Source organism: Rosa chinensis, chromosome 2, assembly GCF_002994745.2.
Source record: "Rosa chinensis cultivar Old Blush chromosome 2, RchiOBHm-V2, whole genome shotgun sequence".
NCBI lineage: Eukaryota > Viridiplantae > Streptophyta > Magnoliopsida > Rosales > Rosaceae > Rosa > Rosa chinensis.
In genome coordinates, this window is record NC_037089.1 from 27,106,109 (window position 1) to 27,128,836 (window position 22,728).

Consider the following 22,728-nt stretch of genomic DNA (forward strand, 5'->3'; position numbering starts at 1 on the left):
CAATGGTTTTTATGTGGAAAATACATAGTGAGAATGGACATAAGTTCATTTGCATTACCTCTAATGACTACGGACGAAAACAAGTATTAGAGAAGCTTATGTCTCACTCTAGTAGGTTATATGTATCCACTATTCGAGGAATGAAGTCCAATGACATCATAAGAGATGACTTTTGGGACACCGACACATATAGGCTTTAGCATGACTGTTTGGGACACCCAGGTCATGATATGATCCGTAATACTAAAGACTTCATATAGAAAGAAGAGAAGTAAAGATCAATAATTGATTCAAGGAGAGAAAGTCACCGCCGCTGCGCCTTGGGGAGCCACTGCCATGCACCACCGGCCGGCTAATGCCGACACTGCCCACCCCCTACGGTCCAAGCATGGCTTTGACACCAAAAGTTGCTTCCTTGCCTCCTTTCTCTACTTCTCAAGTTAATTGTGACATTGTGGTTCAACCAAAATCTTCATTGGTTGATTATAAGGCCCATCTTTCATTCTATAAAGCCTGCTCTTTAGGATCGAGACCATCCTATGCAAAGGACACTAAGAAAATAATTTCATTCTTACATAGAATCCAAGGAGATTTTGTAGATCGATTCAACCAACTTGCAGACTGCTTAGATGTTTTATGGTGTTGGTTGATGTGCGAACACGCTGGTCATGTGTCGCGTTATCGTCCACTCATAATGCTGCTTATGATAAACTCCTAGCCCAGATCATATGGCTACGGGTTCACTACCCGGATCATCTCATTTAGTTAATTCGACTTGATAATGCTAGAGAGTTTACATCGAAAATTTTCGATGCCTATTGCATATCATTGGGTATTAATATTAGACATCATATTTCCATATACACACCCCAATGGTCTCGCAAAAAAGCCACGATTAAACGACTAAGATGGTAGCCCGAACATTGGTAATACGCACTAATATTTCCGCTTGGAGTTATGCAATATCGCATGCAGCTATACTAATTCTTCTACGACCCATAGCCACCCAACCTTTATTTGTGTTATAGCTAGTGACTAGTTGCGAGTCTAATATCTCGTACTTACACATATTAGATTGTGCGGTTTATGTGCCAATCGCTCCGCCACAGCGTATCAAAATGGGTCATTGCAACGAATGCATATATATATATATATGCTGGATATAAATTTCCAACTATAATTCCACTATGTAGAAGCCTTAATAGGCGATCTATTTTTCTCTAGATTTGCGGATTATTATTTGGATAAGACAGTCTTCTCGTCGTTAGAGAGAGATTAGAACGTGAACATTCAACAGGAACGACAAGAATTGTCGTGCTCTGTCCTCACTATGTTTTATCTCGATCCCCTAAAAGTGACAAGATCACATATGCCTGTTACAAACATGCCTACAATGAGTGATGTCCCCACAAGAGGACATGGCGCCATCCAGAGGAGATGGGCACGGTACCACCACCATCACTACTAGAAAAACCCCCCATCACACACGGATGTGAAAACATAGTATTCTATACGGAAATCCGTGTGAATACATCAATACACACAGTACAACAACGGATTAAAACTCCGTACGTATTACTGGCGTTGCTAATACTATTTACACACGGATTTTTGTTGTCTGTGTGAATGCATTTAGTGGGTCCCACTTAAATCACAACTATTGCTCCTACGTCCAGTCACCCAAAAATCTGTGTGAACATATTTATACAGTTTTTTGCTTATTGAATGATTTAAATATGTACATATTTTATTTAATATTTTTTATTTCTTTTTGCTTCACAATAGAAACTCATTGAACTCAATTGATATACACATACGAACTCGATTGATATACACATAAGAACGATGCTTCTACAAAATTGATGAGTCAAAACATCTTGCAATTTTACTAAAAGTTGCACTTATGTTAATTACGAACACCCTCCCTATCCTCTTCTTCATCATCACCATCAGAAGCACCATTATCATCTCTAGTTGCCTGACTTGCCTCTGCGTGTTCCTCTAGTGAAGCAGAGAGGGCCAAATCCCCAGCCTTATCTACCTTGTGTTCTTTCTCAATTGTAGTCTTCATTGATTTACCTGAACTCATCTATTGCAAGACAAATTTGAGACTATGATATGCACACTTCCATCAATTTGAATCACCACAAGGGTCACGGCCACTTGATTTCCAACCACTTGGTTTTGACTTACAGGTTAAGCTGTTATACATCACCATTAAGGGCAGTAACTACAAGATAAAGAAAAACATTAGCATATCAATATGTAGTATATATACTTACCTGAATTATCATGGAGGGAAGTACAAAAACCAATGATATAGATGATACAGTAATAGAGACAAATAACAAGCATTCAAGTGAACAATCTGCAATGAAAATGCTTCAAACCATTTCAATTCAAGCCTCTTTGTCTTGCATTTTTGATAGCCTCCTGGAGCTCCTTTTGCTCGGTTTCAACCTCCGCCAACCTTAGTTTCTTTAGGGGCTTGTACTTGCCATAATGGCGCTTCCACTGGATCTGTTCCTTGCGCTTCCAATCGATATTCCGAATCACTTTTCAACAAAAAAGACATTTTCTTTGACACAAATTGAAGCAGATAACAAAACCAAGCAGAGCAAAAAACATAAATCTGCAAAGGAATCCAAGAAAACTAAAATCAATACCCACTCATATCTAAAACCTAGAAATCAATACCGGAAATAAAAAAGGATGGAGAACCTCAACAATCAACAGCTTGGGCATCTGAGAAATGAAACGATTGACTGCAAAACTAGGGTTTCCCCTGAAGGGTTCGATGATTATGTTGAAGGAGGTTTGTTGCCGGCGAACTAGTTTACAAACCTAATAACCTAGCTGTTCCTGTGAGAAAGAGAGAAGTTAGAAGATGATGAAGAGATCTGAGAGAGAGATCTCAGATCTATGAGACAGAGAGAGAGTATGCCAATGAGATAATGAAGAATAAATAAAATTTGCATAAAGTAATTGAAAAAAATTCACACGGATTATTGTGTACAACAAAAAATTCACATGGATATCTATGTAAAATTAAATATTTGTGGGGAACAATATGCCAAATATAAATATGTTTATTAATTTATATTTAGTTAATTTATTTTCCTTTTATTTTGAAACACAATTCACACGGATTTTTGTCTGTGTGAACACTAATTCATACAAATAATCAGTTAATTTATTTTTCTTTTATTTTGAAATACAATTTACACAGATTTTTGTCCGTGTGAACTCTAATTCATACGGAAATCCGTGTGTATTTTTGCTGCCCCACTTTTAAGAATACATTTCACACAGATGACTGTGTGAATATAATTTTCACACGAACATCTGTGTGTATCACAGTGTTTTTCACATAGACTTCTCTCCGTGTGAATGTTATCTGTGTGCATTGGGGGGATTTTTCTAGTAGTGCATGGATGGTGACATGGTGAAGCCACAAGGTAGCATAATGGCGTCATAGCTAGAGAGCATAAGAGACCTATAAGTTCGATGGATTCTCGCCCTAGGAAGAGTGCGAGTTTGGCACAACTTGATCCATTGATCATTGATACTCAAAATTTATCTCATGAGAATATTAGGGATTGTGGTTATGTCCAAGAGACATTGTTGGGGACGCCTCAATGTTAGAACCAATTCATGAGAATATAGAGATCTCTACAAACTACACTAGTGTACATGAGGACATGGGATTATTAAGACCAATGACATCGAACATTGCTCCGTTGAAGAATGTCAACGTAGAGAAAATTGGCCTAAATGGAAAAATGTGATCTAGATTGAATTCGATTCACTAATGAAGAGGAATGATTTCGGGCCTAAGATGCCAACACCTCCTAATATAAAACCTGTTGATATTAATAGGTCTTCGTTAGATAGCATGATGAGAAAAAGGGTAATCTCGCCTTATGGCGCAAGGGTTCTCACAAAAAGCCGTAGAATTGACTACGAGAAGACATATTCTCCCGTAATAGATGTCATGGCACTCCACTACCTTGACAATTTGGTAGTTTCTGAATAACTGAACATACAGCTGACGAATGTGGTCACTACGTATCTTTATGGGGATCTAGATACGGAATATAATGAAGGTTCTTGTGGATTTCATTTACTTAAGTCAAGTGGCTCTAAACCACAGAGCGCATTTGCAATGAGATTGAAATGCTCACTAAAGTGACTACTTGATTGGGAAGGGATATGATGAACTATGCCCGCGCATTTCCATGACAAGTTTCGGATTTGCAATTCTCGCGGTTTATGTTGATGAATATAATTGGAACATTTGATGAGTTAAGGGAAACCATTGAACACCTAAAATCCGAGTTTGAGATGAAGGACCTTGGGAGAACATGATTCTCGGTTTAGAACTTGAATACCGTATCAATGGATGCTTAGGCATTTTGATAAATTCAAGCCTGTAAAGCACCCCCATGGTCACCTGTAATCTTGACCCTAAGAGGGATCCACTTCATCAGAGGCAGAGCCACATAGGGGCCTAGTGGGTCCTATGCCCCACTAAGATTGATACAAATACAACTAAGATTACACACATTACTAGTTTCCAATTTGGCATAGTGGTCCTACACCTTTTGTTGTGGACACCAAGTCCCTAGTTCGAGTCATGCATTATACTGGTTTTTTCCTTCTTTTGTTTTTTTTTTATATATAAAAGGGACAATATACAAATCTCCATACAATACAAATATACAATACCTATGACATCTTCATACAATACAATACTAATATTCGTGCTATAGGCTTCTTCTAGCTCTGTTTTCTATATTTTTCATGTAGTTTTCACACCAATGAAATCTCATTGAAGAAAATTACGCACCGTTGTAATATAAAGATTACATATACATTTTTTTTTTAATGTTTTGCTATGATTAATATTTTTTTTTGTGCCCCAACAAACTAAATTTTTTGGCTCTGCCACTGAACTTCATTCCAGGGATGATGTTGAAAACGTGTTAGTGGCAGAAGTGTCTTACCTAAGTACGATGGGTGCATTATTGCACTTAACACAATACAAGACCAGACACCTCAATTGTTATAAACTTGTTGGTTAGATGTAGCCCCACGCTAACGTGACACCATTGGATTGGTGAAAAGACAATCTTTCAATATTTAAAAGGTACGATAGATATGGGCTTGTTCTATCCCTACAGAGAGAAAAGAAAGAACGAAAGAATGGAATCGGACTCTATTGGCCTGAAGGCCATCATCAACACTGCACGCCGCCGGCTAAAGATCAGGGAGCACAACCCTGCCGCCGCTACGGTGGCCGGTGTCCTCCCTTCCTTCTTCACAATGATGGTGACGTTTTGATGAGTTTTGCTGATGCAGGATGTCTCTCTGACCCTCTTAAAAGTTGTTCCCAAACTGGTTATGTCTTTACCATAGAAAGCACCGAGATATCTTGAAGGTCTACATAGCAGACCCTCGTCGCTACTTCTTCGAATCATGTAGAGATTATTGCTCTACATGAAGCAGATCATGAATGCATATGGTTAAGGTCCATAGTTGCACACATTCGAAGAACTTGTGGTTTGAAGTCTACCATAGATGAACCTACGTGAATTTATGAGGATAATGCAGCTTGCATTGAACAAATGAAGCAAGGTTTCATCACGAGCGACAACACCAAGCATACATCACCTAAGTTATTTTTTAAATCAGCAATAACAAATACTTCTAAAGATTGAAGTGAATTAAATCCGATCTGAGAATAATGTAACAGACTTATTTACTAAGTTATTACCTAAATCCTCTTTTGAGAAACATGTGAAGAGTATCAGAATGAGAAAATTATCCAAACTCCCATGATTGCTAGAGGATCTCGACATTAGGGAGACGCATGATGTCTACATGTTTGATCTTGAATAGTGAAGGGCGTGTTGTACTCATTTTCTCCTCCTCGAGGTTGTTTTTGTCCCACAAGGTTTTTATTACTCGAGAAAAGTTTTTAATGAGGCAAGATTTAAAGTGTCATGGTGTCACGATAACATCACGTTTGGATGACACAAGGGGGATAGTTGAAGGATATCAAGATTATGTGTGCTTTACCAAACTAGGATTACTTTCTATTATTGTAATAGGAGATAATGTTCTAGATTCCTAGTTCTAATTAGAATAGGATTCCTTATACTCAAATATTATGTACTTGTACTCCCTATATAGGAGCTTCTATTATCAATGAAAGATATAACTATTCTCTACAGTCTCTCTTGCATTCTCTTTTCCTTAAACATAAATCTTATTCTTATTATTATTATTATTTTTTTAAAGGGTTGTCAAGCCATTCATTAATATGTAGGTAATAACATAAACTTGACTCACCCTACCAGGCTACGTCAAAATTGAGCCATGCAAGGTAACCCTAAAGCTACCTAAATGTCACTACCCTAAAATAAGCACAAGAACCAGAGTTACCAAGACAATGTTAGAGTGATGGACCCAAGTCTGCCCTAACTTATTCAAAAACACCTGGGACCTCCCTACGTAGAGAGGGTATCCCTAAGGTCTATACTAGCTGCAAGGGCCAAAAACACTAAATTATTGGGTCAAACCGAGTACCCAACCAAATAGCCCAAGAAATCGACCTAAACCTTAGTTTTAGACCCAAAGCCCGTATCCAAAGCAGCAGACCTAGCAGCAAAGCAAGCCCATGACCCAAATCAGAGTTAGTCCACCGCCAACAGTCTTGAGCACCATAGTGACACGGTCCATCCCACCCATGCCAGCCCTGGAAAACAGAGGCACAAGAAGCTGCTCAAAGGCCATCATCCACTGGCCATTGAAAAGGAGCGGTTGCCTCTCCATCGAACCAACACCAAAGTAAACAAAATAGAAAAATTGCAGCCCTACTTTCAGCCCTCCAGCACCAGAGCCTCTGCAGTCCTCCTCCACTCGATCTTCCACAAAAGAATGACCAATACAATTGAGATCGCCACTCTCAACCGGACAACGAACCAAATCCACCTCTGTCGTCGGCCATAGAGGACATAGACTACCCACCAAGAAAGATGGAGAAGGTGGGTGCAAGTGCCTCGTACAAACACCAGGATTGTGATCCATATTCAATCAGAGATGGAGATGCAGATGCAGACAATCAAGCCCCGGCGGCTATGACTTGAGAGAGAGACGAGAGCGTTGATAACATTAATAAAAGAATTAATTCGTGAATTTTATGAAACAATTGTACATTCATGATTACATGTGTGTGTGTGTGTGTGTATATAAGGGAAATTACACTCGATTTTTTCTTTGAACTTCATTTCATTAGAGGTGAACCCTGATATTTAGAAAACTAATTTTTTTTTTTTAAACAGAAGTTGAATGCATTAGATCAACAACTGAAAAATCAGATTCTACAAACACTTGAAAACAGAAAAAATGCCAGGATAACAACCAAATTCCTATCTAAGTAGTGGATACTCACTACAAGTCTATTTGAGCTCGCTTTTTAAAGCGAACCTATGAAAAAGACTAACTTCATGTCTTATAGGGAAAAACAATCAACTAGCCCTCCATCCGCCTACACACAATTGTGGTACAAAAAAGAATGCTACTTCCCAACAAACAAATAGGAGTCAAGTTCTTATCCATAAGTCGCTTGAGATACACCAGTCTAATATGAGATAATTACTAATTCCATTGGAACCATAATATGAAAATTGGCACTTTAGAGACCATAAAAAGCCCAAACTGCTCAAGCAGGTCAAATTCTTAAGCCAGACAAGCCCAAAGCACTACACAATGGATGAAAGTGTCAAGGCACTCTCCAACCTGAACCAATTCTGAATAGAATCAGACCTATTGGGCCCAAAGTAGGCTGAGCCCATATGATCCAGGCCCAAATCGAGGCCCAAACCCAGGCAAAGAGGTTGGCCAGAGAAATATACCCCTGTTGCCAACCTACCACTACCGCCACCAACCCTTTTGGTGACCGATCGCAATCAGTGTCAGACCTGATCATGGTGAACCCAAGCATGTCCTTCACAAATTGCAATCAACACTAGCCAAAAACAGAAACTTCAGTAGCCCAAGAATCGCCTCCAATCACCCGTACTGGCACCAATTCCAATTCACCTGCACGCCACTCTTCCGCCTTTAACACACCACCTTCAACACAGCGCTGGACCAGCCGGAAACTGGAAGATTGAAGACTTGACCCGATTCCTTTCTACAAACCTCCGAGATCTGACCCAAAGAATATGATGACATAAAGAACAAAGCCTCTTCATAAATTAAATTTATAATAGTTTAGTCTGGTGTAATTTTTTTTAAATTATAGAAATAAAATTGCAAAGAAAATCCTCGTGGCACCTTATATAACATATTATCAAACAAAATTACTTGATACAAAGCCTTTGGAAGATTATTAAACCAAACACAATTCTGATCATATATTCAATTCCAAACGGTACTAGAAAGCATTTTATATTCATAACTATTTCTTTCTGAGAAAGTTTTCTTTTAACTAAGGCCCCACCTAATATGAAATTTTGACTTCGCTACTAAACAGATGACACCCAACTGACCGTGTGGTGCTTTGATATGCATAATGAAATGCATTTTGAACAAATTGTTTGCTTGTCTTACTAATTTATCTTTGGAACAAGTAAATCAACGACTCTATGAATCTCATGGTTTTTAAATATAAATAAAAACCTCATAAATTCTGGGGTATAGGTACCATATACCTTTTGTATTATGCAATATCATGAATCAAGGTCTAATGATAGCCGCACTGGCCCTTACTTTAAAAATAAAAGTAATAATAAATAAAATAAAATAAACTGACAAACATGCACAATGGATGCATACAATTCCAATCTCTCATAGCGTAACTTCATGAATTCTAGAAAATTTTCTAAGAGAATTTAATAAATAAAACATGAGTTTTATACCTAAAGCAAACGATATACCTATTAAAGTTTGATAAAGATACTACATTCTCGGCTTCCCGTTCCTTTGTTCTAGTAGCTAGGGTAGAGTACCATAAGTTTGGACAACAATTTCCTTCAAAATTTTGATCACGAATTGAGGTTTTCCCCTTGTTTTCCATGTGGTTTGGGTGGATCTAGTAGCTAGAGCTCATCTCTCCCCTTTTTCAATGGTTTTTGTCCGGTTTTGTGTTCCTTAGGTACTAAGGTTTTGCCTTGGGGTTTTCTAGCCCTTGTATAGCGTTGCACATCATTGAGGTGCTTGTCCAATCAAGTGTGTTTAGTGGAAAAAGTAGTAGTGACCTTGGTGGATAATAGATCTATTTGATTGGAGCCGTTTTTAGGTGATTCGAAGGTCTCGATGGTGGTCTAGATTGAGAATTGACTATCTTTGGTGGCTATGGTGGTGGCAGCTCTACTTTGATGGTTTCACTGCTCTGGTTCTTACAATTCTATTGTACGTGCAGTTCTGTTTGAATTAGATATTTGGAAGCAGTACGTAGTATATTCGTTCATTAAGCAACCTAGACATGGTGTTTCAATGACAGACTCAATGATGGTGATTTTTTTGTTCTGATCCCTGCACCATCAGTTTTTTACAATGATGAAGGTTTGCAGAGAGGTGTATTAGCTAGTGTAAGGCACACATTCGTCCACCAATCCATGCCTTACAAGAAATAGTTGACATTGGTTTCACATTTTTATTTAGACTAGTCACACCAAATCTAATTTCCCTGCGACATATCTTAATATATTGTGGTTTTCCTTAAAAAAAAAAAACAATCAGTTAAACTATGATCCTAAAACTCAGTGACCAAAACGATATGTACATATGCTTTCCGGCAAATGTTGACAATTAAGAAAAGAGAGAAAGACTAACCTCACTGACGTTAAAGCAGTCTTGAATTCCAACATGCACTAAACTATATATAAATCTTATGAGTGAGACCCAAAATGTATACATATGAAAGAGTTAGTTCAGATGTTGATCTTATGATCTATCTTTCTTTTCATTCAGTTGGATCTTCACTTTAACCGTTCACATACTTATAGCTTAGTCCTATAACTCTAGATTTTATATAGGGAATGCAATTATAAAAAAGAAAAATTCTACAATGTGTTAACGTATGACATGCATACAATTGCCTTAAAAGTGGTAAAATGAGTCCTCAAAATAGTAATATTAGTCCTTAAAGTGGTAACATGAGTTCTTAAAGTGGTAAATTTTCTTAGTTACCACATGAGTCCTCAAAATAGTAATATTAATTAGTCCTCAAAGTGGTAACATGAGTCCTTAAAGTGGTAAATTTTCTCAATTTACTATATGAGTCTTCAAAATAGTAATATTAGTCCTCAAAGTGGTAACATGAGTCCCTAAAGTTGTAAAAATAGTTGATGTATGAGAAATGTAAACATACCATAACTTTACCCTATAAAAAAAGTCTAAACTAACACACAGATACTAAAAAATCTGACAGTAGTGTAAAGAAGGAAAAAAAGAAAATTAAAAAGACTGAACAAAGGAATGAGATCTCAACATAGTAATAATATAATTGGTTAAACCTTTAAGATTAGTATAGTAACAATGATTAGCCCTTACAATCGAGTGGAGTGTGTAAAACGAAGACCGTGGAGGACTGGAGCATCATCCCGCTCACACCCGCCAACATCACTCTCTAGGTCTGCGAAGCAATTTCTTACGCATGTATTGTTTGAAATCGACTCACCATATCAAAGTTCGTTTCAGTTTTTTTGGCCGGTGACTTGCATCACAATATTCTTTATAAGTTTATATGCACCTCGATCCTCTTGTTATAGTTTGGTTAAATCTTCACCTCTTCCATATCAATGTACTGCTTTGATCGGTAACAATTATTTAGTCATCAATCTTGCAATGAATAAGTGGCTTGCAAGCACCAAGTACACCCATGTGTCCCACATGCATGCAACACTTATAAAATATGCAACAAAAGCAACCTAGCACCCATAATTCAAAAAAACCACCTTCACTGAATCATCAGTAGTTCCTGGAAATCCTCAGAATCTTCCAAATTTTCCTTTAACCTCGTGAATTGTCATATTTCCTCCGCCGACTTCACATTTATGTTCTCCCACCGCCACTGGATTTGGTTGTTTATGAACACACAAATCAATATTAACGTGGTGATGTGGTAGAGAACATAGTCACATAAGTAGTAACTGCATCAATAATCATGGTAGAGATCCTTGAAGAAGTTGATCCTCGAAGCTTGGAAGATGAAGAAGCTGAAGATATCAGCTACGAGGATCTCAAGAAGCGAATGTGGAAGGATCGTTTACGCTTAGAGAAGCTCAAGGAAATCCGAAAGAGCGAAGAACCTGAGTCTTTGGCTAAAGAAGAGGCGTCTCGCCGAAAGAAGATTTCTAGATCGAGTTCAAGATTCCATACTCAAATACATGGTGAAGATCATGGAAGTTTGCCAAGCACGAGGCTTCGTCTATGGGATAGTTCTGAAGAAGGGGAAGCCGGTGACAGGATCGTCGGATAGCTTATGAGAGTGGTGGAAAGACAAACTCCGGTTCGACCAGAACGCTCCACTTGCAATATCCAAGTATCTACCTGAAGTGCTTTCGGAACAAGCAGGTACTAGTGGGCTAGATCATGACAACTCTTATGTCCATCTCCTTCATGACTTGCAAGACACGACGCAGGGGTCGCTGCTTTCAGCTTTAATGCAACACTGTAAGCCTCCACAGAGGCGGTTTCCGTTGGAGAAAGGTTTGGCTCCGCCGTGGTGGCCTAACGGAAATGAGATATGGTGGGGTGAACAAGGGGTTTCTCAAGAGCATGGGCCTCCTCCATATAGGAAACCTCATGATCTCAAAAAGGCTTGGATAGTAAGTTCTTTGGCTGCAGTGATTAAGCATATGGTTCCTAATTTGGACAGGGTTAGAAGGCTAGTAAAGCAGTCCAAGTGCTTGCAAGATAAAATGACTGCTAAGGAGACCGCGATTTGGTCAAAAGTGGTTAACCAAGAAGAAGCAATTCTCCAACTTATTACTGATCAGAAACCAATCAGCTGCCCCGAAATCGCGGGCACCACGGCCTTACATTCTAACGAAAAGAGGAAGTGCATGTTTGATGACGATTGCTCTGAATTGGATCGATGCTCCACATGTTCTTCCAAAAACTTCAAACAGTGAATTAGGTTTAGGCTTTGTGGATAAGAAATCAAGGGCAGGCCATGATCAAAATAATGTTTCTGATTCAATGCGGGAGGTTGACACAAGTTCTTCGTATGATCATTCCTCAAATGATTCAGGATTCGAAAGTGTGGTGGAATGGATTAATATGGACTTACAAAAGGCCAGCATAAACGAAGTCGGTGGAGTGGTCCGGCCTGTCTGGTTTTCCAAATACTTACTGGGAAGGTGGAATGGAAGAATTAGCTTTGGATGCAGCATTTGAGATTCAAAGGCAAAAAATGGATTTGAATTTATGTCCAGAAGAAGGGATCTCACAGGTGAATCAAGACTCAACTTCAATTTGGGACATGGGATATGATTATGATAATTTATAAGGTCAAATGTTCACAATTTCTGTTTGTTGGCTTGTTGCTATGTATCACTAAACTTTTTTGTCCCACATTTATTCATCGATCACATCTGGATTAATTCTTTTGTTTACTTATTCCTATTTATATTAGTAATGTCCTCGTCTACATTGTAATCTATAAACGTCAACCTTTCTACCTCCTTACACCGTAACAAAGCCTCACCGGTTACATGAATGTTCCCTATTTTGTTCATTTGTTTAATCTTCTTTCTCTTCTACAAAAGAACCAGAAAATTTACGAAGCAAAAAAAAAAAAAAAGGGTGGAAAAGTAATTCCTAACTTCCCTAATGCAATGTACAATATTTTGATTGAGCGATCTGATGTTTCTATTATAACTCATAGAAGCTGTGTCTTTGAGGCATGCAGGCATCAAATTCGAATCTTGGAGCAGCACACGAGTAACCCTTTCTGAATCTGTTGTTTTTGCTTCTAAGTAGGTTCACTTCAACTGAAAACACAGCACAAACAGGTCTGTGATCGGAGAATCTTGATTCACCCCGGATATAGGACAACTGTTCGAAACCTTCACCGCGCCATAGTATCCTATCACACCTGTAAACTTATCTTGTTAACATAAAGCCTAATAATCAAGATTCAATGTAAAACTAGGGCCCAAGAAAACTCTTATTCAAGGAGAAGGATATATACCATGCAGGGGTTCGTCGTTTCTTCTTGGACTTGGCAGTTTCTCCTGCGTAAGAGTCTGAATTATGGGAATACTTATAAGTGGGGGCAAAGTAGATTTGTCCCTCTTTGAACCCATCAAATACTCTCCCAGCTTCTCTCTCTATATTCAACTGTACTCATAAATCAAACCAGATCTTGTAAGTGAATCATATCTAAATTAACAATTAATACTAAAATGGTTTTCTTTTGTAGTATTGAAATTGTATACCACATACATACATCATATATTATAACTAGAATAGTATTCTACCACTCAGCTCGCCTCATGTAGTCTGCATTCTACAGTATTGTTTATAATGAAATTTAAGTTACTCAATCATCTAGCTAGAATGGTGCTTGACAGAACCAACCTGATCTTTCTCTAGAAGTGCATCCCAATCATTGTCCTCCAACAAAACCCTAGTTTCTTCATAGCTCAAAGCCACCCGATAATTCAAATCTCCTAGCCATATTACGCGACTGCAACAGTTTCATTTATCAGAAGAACACATTTGATTCATTAGTAACAAACTGATCGAATCATGAAAGTAAATAATGAAATTAATGGAAAAAAAAAAAACTCAATAGACAGTGAACCGGTAAAACGTACTCATGGTCAACTATTCTTTCGCAAGGAAGACGATTTGGATTCTTGCAAATCTTGGGGAATTGTGTGCCCTTCAGGATCTCCACCACATCCGCATTCCTCTTCAGTTCATCGCCTTCCTTCTCGCCGGAAGCCAAGTGACTGCACACGAAACAAAAGCTTGTTTGGTGCAACGTCATGCTTATTGATATGCATCCCTGCAAAAATAATCAAGTCACTGTTCAAATATCGAGTTATTTAGATTATCTTTATATGACATTTGCCCATTACATTGTAGACTAGATATTTCTAACTTATATTAGAAAGGACCCGCCTATGTCAAAGATATGAGCTACAATATATATAATCAGTACACAAATGTTTTATTCAGGTACACATGAACACAGGCTCAAGAATACACTGGCTTTACTAACCTTATTTCCAAGGCAACCCATTATTCCTCTTCCCACGGTAGAAACTCTAAGATGGCCAACGTGTTGTACCAACTCTCTTCGAACCCAAACTGATACGAAAATCCCTACCATCTTCTTGCTTGTTATGAGAGAGTAACTCATCTCGGAGGAAGGAAGCGACTGTAACCCTGCAGTTGCAAGAAATTCGTCTACCCTACCGTCACAAGAACCATATGAGGAGTCTAATTTACTATCTGCAGGATCACTGAGTTTTCTTAGCCGCCGTCTTTCACGAGATGGAAATTCAAAGGGGCAGTTACAAGACTTGAGAATTCTACTGTCTGCCCTGAAGCTTTTGCTGATAACTTTGAGAGAAGGCTTCTGAAAGAAGTTGAGACTGCCTGGGGACTTGGATTCCTTGTTATGTGAGGACTTATTGGAACCATGACTCGAAGAATCTGAAGAACAACAAAACGTATTGGTGCACGCATTCTGGGGTTTATTTAGGGCTTGGCTTATAAGGGTTAGCCATTTTGCAGCTGGTTCGTTGTCCTCGATCACTAACACGTTTCCAGCACTTAAAGGGACGATTTCCTGAAACCTAATGAAGAAAACTTTAGTGTTAAAAAACATCCGAAATATGGAAAACCACAGTCAATTGGCAACAATATTTTAGTAAACTTAGTATATGAAAAATTAATTGTCCCACATTAACTAAGAATCATACCCTAACACATAGATGTCTGAAGAGCCTTCGACCTGCAAGAAATCTTCAAGGTTGAGGCCATTGTTGGGAGACTTTCCTCCTACATTCCATGTGGCCACGAATATCCTGCACCCGAATTACGCCCGTCTTATGTTCAATTTTCGACTATATATATATGTAAACTTTCTCTTGTGACAAGAATCGTTACCTGAATTCTTTAGTCTCAATTGATGGCAACATAGAGTGTTGTTCAAAGTTTGATAGGTTTAGGCTTTGAATCCCCGGACTTGTATGTCTTTCTGCGAGTAGAGAAGAAAGGGGAGCCATCATATTTTTTTTTGACTTGTATGTCTTTCTGCGAGTATATTTTTTTTTAAAACTCAATGTTTCTCTAGTCAAGCAAAGGCCTAAGTCCCAAGGGTCAAATCAAGCAAGAAATTTTCAAGTTCCCATTGATGTCTATCCCTTAAATACAAATATATTGACCATAATCAGAACACATCATCGGTATTAGGTTATTGACCATAATCAGAACACATCATCGGTATTAGGTAAGCTACCAAAACTATTCATGAAAGATAAGGAAAATTCCTTCTATTAATGGTAAGTGGCATGTCTCCATCATTCATATCCAATCCAAAATAACTTACCCATCAATATTTTTAAGTACATAAAAACAATTTCCATAACATGGTATGTTTCTGAGATCTCTGTACTAATGAATTATTATGGCACCTAATTAATTAATTTCTGGCATAATGAGATACCTGAAAAACTCTTTCTCATCATTGGGGCTGCCTCCATGAAAGCTTTTTTCCTTTCTTCAATCTTTTTCTCCAAATCTATTAAGGAAAAAAACTTATTGAAAGAGCACGAGAGAGACAGAAAGAGAGAGAAAGAAAAGGAAAGAGATATACCGAGATCTCCATCACCATCTGATTCTGAGCTTTCACGCGCGGTTCGCTTTGCACCAAAAAGTCTAGGAATGATAGACTTCACCCCAAAAAATATAATGAAAAATACAAAAAACAATTAAATCACAAAATCTTAACAGAAGAACCTAAAGAAACATGATTAACGCCATATACCTTCTTTTTCTTTTCGTTCTTGACGGAACTATCAGGTGTGATGGCGGTGTCGCTTGTGATGATGACGGTGTCGGTGGCTTTGGTCATATCGAGGTTGGCATCTCCACCAGGGGAAGACATTCATTCATTGATAGAGTATTTGATAAAGATTAGGTCACACACACACTTTCAGTGAGCGTATTTTTTGATATTATCTCTGAAAATGAGCGAGTTTTCTTTTCCGGGTTTGGTCTGTTGGTGAATACAAATGATCTGTAATTTTCTGTTTTTGGGTCTTGCTGATCTTGTTTGATGTGATCAATGATTTTCCCTTTCTTTTTCCTTTTCTGTGTTTTCTGTTTGGAAAGATGAGATTTTGGCGCCAAGGCTTTCGGAGAACTTAATTAGGACGGCAAAGAGGAGAAACCGTTTGTTCACAACCCGAATTCAAACCCAACTGTGATGTCGTTGTCGTTTCATTTTTGTCCGGGAAGTTCTATTCATACCTCCACATTTAAAAAAAAAAAAGTTGATTACATTAGATCCACAGACATTAATAGGCTAGAGACTAACAACACTTAAGAGAAAAGAAATTGGCGGGGAAAAAACCAAAACTTTACCCAAGCATCGCAGCTCATTACAAACCAATAATGCTAGCTTAAAAGCAAGCCTGGTACATGCTATAATAGACCCGCCTCCTAAGGAAAAATCAATCATCTATGCCTCACCTTCCAGGCACACAATTGTGGTATAACCGAGAACATAGAAACATCTCAGAGAACTCCTAGAAGCTACCATTACACACACCAAGCTTGAAAATTTAAAGAAACTTAAAATAGGACCAACTCCTTCCGGTTAGGCTTGGAGTCAAGGGCATTAACCAAGTCCTCAGTCAAATTCTTCCTGACCTTAGAGGTCTTCTTCTTCTCATAACCTGCATCCTTTGCCTTCTTTCCTTTACCAGCAGTACCATAGGGCATCCACATTTGGTATATAGACTTCTTCCAATTTTGTTAGATTTTATTTCCCACTTTATCCCTCTAAATATCTTAACAAAAAACAAATATAATAACCGAGTCGTCCTCTTCTATCTTATCATCCATCATTGTTTTGTTTTTCTTTCCCCTTTATCTTTCTTGTTAATGAGAAGACAATTTTTTCTCCTGACTAATACTGCCATCCAATTCTAAGAAAGTAATCACGTACCAACATTACCAAGATGGAGACTCATTCGAATTTTTTTTTTGTTTTTTTTTTAAATTCAACTAAAGTCACCCAAGTCTTTTCAAATCCAAACAAAATAGGGCTAGTGAATCAACATAGAGAGAAGAAGAGAAACGAAGAGAGTCAGAGAAAGAAAAGAGAGAGAGAGAGAGAGAGAGAGAGAAAGGTCAAGCACGCATTGATTTTTTTTTTTTTTTCAAGTTTCTATAGGGGCAGAATGGAAAACCAATCCTTGCAAAAAATTGTGGTCTGAATAGAAGCTTTCTTTTTGTCCATGTAAAAAGATCCTCTAAAAAATAATCTTTTTACATGGACAAGAAAGATAGAGGGGAAAGAAAAACAAAACAATGATGGATGATAAGATAGAAGAGGACGACTCGGTTACTAAGAGTAAAAAATTATCCTCTAAAAAATATAAAAATAAAAAGTGATCCCAACGATTATTATTACTAGCAAAGTGTCTGCATTTCTCACAAGTAATATTATGAGGTTGAAAAATGAATCCACTAAAAAACATAGTGATTTTTTTTTTTTTTGGTGGTCTAATTAGTTTTTCAATTTTACACTCTAGGAGGAATACCTTTGGACTCTAGCTACCACTAGCAATCCTTGTCCGAAAAGGATACACCGTCTTTAGTTCCAAGATAACGTCATTAGTTCTCGTCTTTGGAGGTTTTGAGTCTTTTGACTTTTGTTTCCTTGGTTGAAAACTATTATGGTAGGCCAAATGAGAAGACAAGTAGAGACTAAATTGGATTTCAGAAAAAGGCAAAACTAATGGACCAAAGACCCCACAAGGCCACATGATAAGAGTGTAATTGTACACTATTTAATTATATCAAATTCCTCTATATCTTAGTGGTTAGCGTAGTTCTCGATATTTTCTAGTTAATTACTTTGTGTTTTCTACGTATGGTGATTCTAGTTGGATCTCTAAATTTGATATTTAGGCCTCCAGTTTTTTTTTTCAATTATTAATAGATTATGTCAAGTCATAAGACAAATAAGGATAATGAGAGAAAAATGAATACACACACACACACACACTCTTCGTACCTCCCACAAATATAACATTCAATTAAAAAAAAAATTCCGGAATTTCCTTATATTGCCTATATTATTTTATAATTTACCTAAAACAATTAGGTAAAAATAATAATTTCTATACATGATCCATTTAATACAAAAGTAAATTTAAAATAATCTGATTTGAAATTTCCTTAACTAAATTCATTGAATATTATAATATAGTTATTACTCGATCTTCCAACTCAAAACCCTTGAAATCCTTCTTTTAGCAAATTCAAAGGGATTCCAGGAACATGTTAAGATTGAAAACTAACCTTTGATTAATTTTGGTGAGGGAGAGACCTACTCATAAGAGAGCAATATCATGTCATTTTGATTCATTCTTCTTCTCATGGTTGAAGATAGATATAAAAAGTAGAGTAACATATTGTTGTATTTCATGTTTAAGGGTGTTTTAGTAAAAATAAGGGTGTCTACTCAGCTTTTTAAGTATTCTAAAAAGTAAATTAGAGATGTACTCAAAGTTCGAAAAAACACTAGGCGCTAGTCGGGCGGTAGATAGGAGACTAGTGCCTAAGCGGTTTTGTATTTTTTTTAATTTATATTTTAATTTTTATTATATTTAACTATATATATATAATTAACTATTTTTTTAATTAAATAGAAATAGCTTTGACTAGTATTCAATTATCCATTCATATGTCTGAGACCCTTTTCAAAAAAATAAAAATAAGAGTATGTTAAAGTAAAATTGAGATGGAATTGGTTTGCTTATTTTATTTCATAGTCCCCTTATATAGGGATGGAATTATAACGGAAATATCAATTACAATGATAACATTAAATGCTGATTGATCCGTAATTGTGCTGATTGATGGTAATCGCTAATTCCTTTATTCCCTCTCTGTCAGTCACTTTGATGAAGGTACATAATATGTTTTTCCTTTAACACTCCCCCTTGCGCCAAGTCAAAGACGAAATGGTGCATGAGTTGTTGCCTCACTAAAAACCTTGCCAAGTAACAATAAAAACTTTGTGGGACAAAAAAATACACCTTGGTCGAAGGAAAAGAGCACAACGCACCTTCTACGTTTGAGTATGACATTTGTGTATTAGACTCCCCCCTGACGTCTACACCTCCCCTTGATCCTTACATTAATCAAGGGAGCTTGGAAAGTTTTCGCATTCCTATGCTTTTCACATGTTTCTCAAATATGGCCTTAGGCAATGATTTGGTGAACAAATCTGCTACATTCTCCTCAAACCTTACTTGATTCACTTGAATCTTGAGGAGGGCCTGTTGTTGCTGATAGTAGAAATATTTTGGCAATATGTGTTTTGTATTATCACCCTTGATATATCCTAGCTTCATTTGTTCGATGCAAGCTGCATTATTTTCATAAATGCAAGTAGTATCAGTGGTAGAACTCAAACCACTAGTCCCTCGAATATGTGTAATGATAGTTCTTAACCATACACACTCACGAACTGCCTCACGTAGAGCAATGATCTCTGAGTGGTTCGAGGAGGTAGCCACAAGGGTTTGCTTGGTTGATCTCCAAGATATCGCCGTGTTCCCATTGGTAAATACATAACCAGTTTGGAAACGATCTTTATGTGGGTCAGAGATGTATCCAGCATCAGCAAAACCGACCAAAACGTCATTTGGAGTTTTAGTGTAGTGAGTGGCATTTTTGCCATCAACATTTCCTATAGGGATTGCAGTTCCATCTGCGATCCCTCTTGTCTCTCTATAGGGAAAGAACAGTCCCAAGTCAATAGCTCTTTTTAGGTATCGAAAATTGTTCTTGATACCATTCCAGTGACGCTGCGTTGGCGCTGAGCTAAATCTAGCTAACAAGTTCACTGAGAATGCAATGTCTGGTCGAGTACATTGGGCTAAGTACAATAATAATTTCATCTCCCAACACCTCTTTGTCATCTTCATTTGGACGAAATGAATCTTTCTTTGCATCCAAACTTCAACCGATCATGGGAGTGCTAGCAGGATGCACTTTGTCCATGTTAAATTTCCTGACTTTTGGACATACGCAGATTGGTGGAATAGTATTCCACAAACTCGGTGTTCTAGTTCAAGGCCTAGACAAAATTGAGTTTTCCCAAGATCCTTCATCTCAAATTCGGATTTCAAATAGCTCGCGGTTTCTTTTATTTCATCAAGAGTACCTATTATGTTCAGATCATTGACATATACTGCTACAATTGCAAATCCGGAACTTGTTTTCTTTATGAATACGCAGGGGCATAATTCATCGTTCTTATATCCCTTCTCAATCAAGTAGTCACTTAGACGGGTATACCACATCTGCCCGGATTATTTCAATCTGTAAAGTGAGCGTTTCAACCTAATTGCAAACGCACTCCGTGGTTTAGAGTCACTTGACTTGGGTAATGTAAGGCCATCAGGCACTTTCATATATATATATATATGAATCAAAATCCCCATAGAGATATGCAGTAACCACATCCATGAGCTGCATTTCCAGTCCTTTGGAAACTACTAAGCTAACTAAGTAGCGAAACGTTATAACGTCCATTACGGGAGAGTATGTTTCCTCGTAGTCAATTCCAGGGTGATGTGAGAAACCTTGTACCACAAGGCGAGCCTTGTACCTCAGGACTTCATTCTTCTCATTACGCTTTTTGACAAAGACTCATTTATGTCCTACAGGCTTTACACTTTGTGGGGTTAGCACTATCTGACCAAATACCTGTCTCTTTATCAGAGAATCTAATTCTGCCTAGATTGCTTCTTTCCATTTAGGTCGATCTGCTCTTTGTTGACATTCTGCAACAGAGCATGGTTCGATATCATCGTGCTTTATGATTTCTTGAGCAACAATGTATGCAAATTCATCATCAATGTGTATGGAAAATCTTTCTATCAACTCATACGCACTCTCATAATCCATTGAGATTTCTTTGTTTTCTGGAATCATTTCAAACATCGGAGCGTCCTTCAGTATTGATTCATAGACATAACTGTAATCAGAGACAATCTCTTGAGAGGGATTCTCTACATTGATGATTAATGGATCGGTTTGTGCCTTACTCACACTCTTCTTCCTTGGGTGAGTGTCAATCGAACCAAGTGGCCTCCCCCTCTTCCTTTGGGAAGCCACGGCCTCAACCACACCTCCACTAAGTGTGGTTGCGGTGCCTCTATCTGGGGCACCATGCCCCTTGTTGGGGACTTCTAACCTTGCAGGCATATTTTTAGTTGGTATATGTGATCTCGTCACTTTTGCGATATCAGTAAACGCATCAGGCATCAAATCTGCTACGTTTTGAAGATCGATTATTCTTTTCACTTCACTTTCACATTGTGAAGTGTGGGGATCAAAATAAGACAGAGTGGGGACAAACCATGACAATTCCTGTCGTTCCCTTGGAAAATCCTTTTTCCTATCTCCCCCTAACGACTGGAAGACTGTCTCATCAAAGTGACAATCCGCAAATCTAGCGGTAAAGAGATCGCCTGTCAAGAGTTCCAAATAGCAGATAATTGTTGGGGATTCGTATTCAACATATATACTTAATCATCTCTGATGACCCATTTTGGTGCGCTGTGGGGTCGCAATAGGCACATATACTGCGCAACCAAATATGCGTAAGTGTGAAATGTCAGGCTCATATCCAGTTACCAACTAGTACGCAGAAAATGGTTGGCTAGCAGTGTGTCTGAAACGAATAAGTAAAGCTGCGTGTAATATTGCATAACCCCAGGCAGATATAGGCAGGTTGGTGCGCATAACCAATGCCCTAGCCACCATATGTAGCCTTTTAATGGTGGCTTCTACGAGACCATTTTGTGTATGCACATGGGGTACATGATGCTCTACATCGATCCTGATAGACATGCAATAATCATCAAATGATTTTGATGTAAACTCTCCAGCATTATCAAGCCTAATAGACTTGATAGGGTGATCAGGGTGGTGAGTCCTTAAACATATAATATGTGCTATGAGTTTTACAAATGCAGCATTTCTTGTGGACAATAAAACGACATGTGACCAGATTGTCGAAGTATCCACCAGAACCATAAAGTACTTGAATGGTCTGCATTTTGGATGGATAGGTCCAGAGATATCTCTTTGTATCCTTTGTAAGAATGGAATGTTTTGTTTTGTATCTTTAGCATAGGAAGGTCTCGATCTTGTTTTTGCTAAAGAGCAGGCTGTGCAAAACGAGTGATGTGCCTTTGAAATGGTCAATGAGGCATAATGGGAGGGAGGTAGTGTTTCTGGTACGTCAGAAGTCAGTGGCTACATTGAAGTAGTACTAGGACCGACACCTTGCAGTGTGACGGATTTTTGTCCCATTTTATTTTTCACTCGAAAGAAGAGATGTCCGTATGAGTTCTTTTATTTTAAATACGGATTATCATGTCAAAATCGGGGTGCCCTAGGCGGTCATGCCAAAGCCTATATGAGTCGGTGTTCCACATTTCATTG

General features: G+C 37.9%; 1 protein-coding gene, 1 long non-coding RNA gene and 1 pseudogene across 3 annotated transcripts; 1 reads left to right on the forward strand and 2 right to left on the reverse strand.

Annotated features, from left to right (window-relative positions):
* Window positions 1-1,867: 1,867 nt before the first annotated feature.
* On the reverse strand, window positions 1,868-2,914 carry LOC121051394. The gene is made up of 3 exons (XR_005805570.1): window positions 2,722-2,914; window positions 2,391-2,632; window positions 1,868-2,230 (listed from the first exon to the last, which is right to left on the reverse strand). It is a non-coding gene; the product is annotated as an uncharacterized LOC121051394 (long non-coding RNA).
* Window positions 2,915-11,176: 8,262 nt separating this feature from the next.
* LOC112185644 lies at window positions 11,177-12,146 on the forward strand (annotated as a pseudogene).
* On the reverse strand, window positions 12,075-16,331 carry LOC112190860 (type I inositol polyphosphate 5-phosphatase 5). Of its 2 annotated transcripts, XM_040515309.1 has the most exons (10): window positions 16,019-16,329; window positions 15,848-15,923; window positions 15,698-15,772; window positions 15,139-15,229; window positions 14,952-15,056; window positions 14,246-14,825; window positions 13,836-14,029; window positions 13,597-13,705; window positions 13,208-13,356; window positions 12,077-13,111 (listed from the first exon to the last, which is right to left on the reverse strand). In XM_040515309.1, exons 1-10 carry the CDS (start codon window positions 16,136-16,138, stop codon window positions 12,889-12,891), a joined length of 1,722 nt encoding a protein of 573 aa, XP_040371243.1. In that variant the 5' UTR covers window positions 16,139-16,329; the 3' UTR covers window positions 12,077-12,888. The 2 variants fall into 2 exon arrangements, with proteins under 2 accessions (XP_024186131.2, XP_040371243.1); XM_024330363.2 differs by having other exon boundaries at window positions 12,075-13,111; window positions 15,698-15,923; window positions 16,019-16,331.
* Between the last annotated feature and the right edge of the window lie 6,397 nt (window positions 16,332-22,728).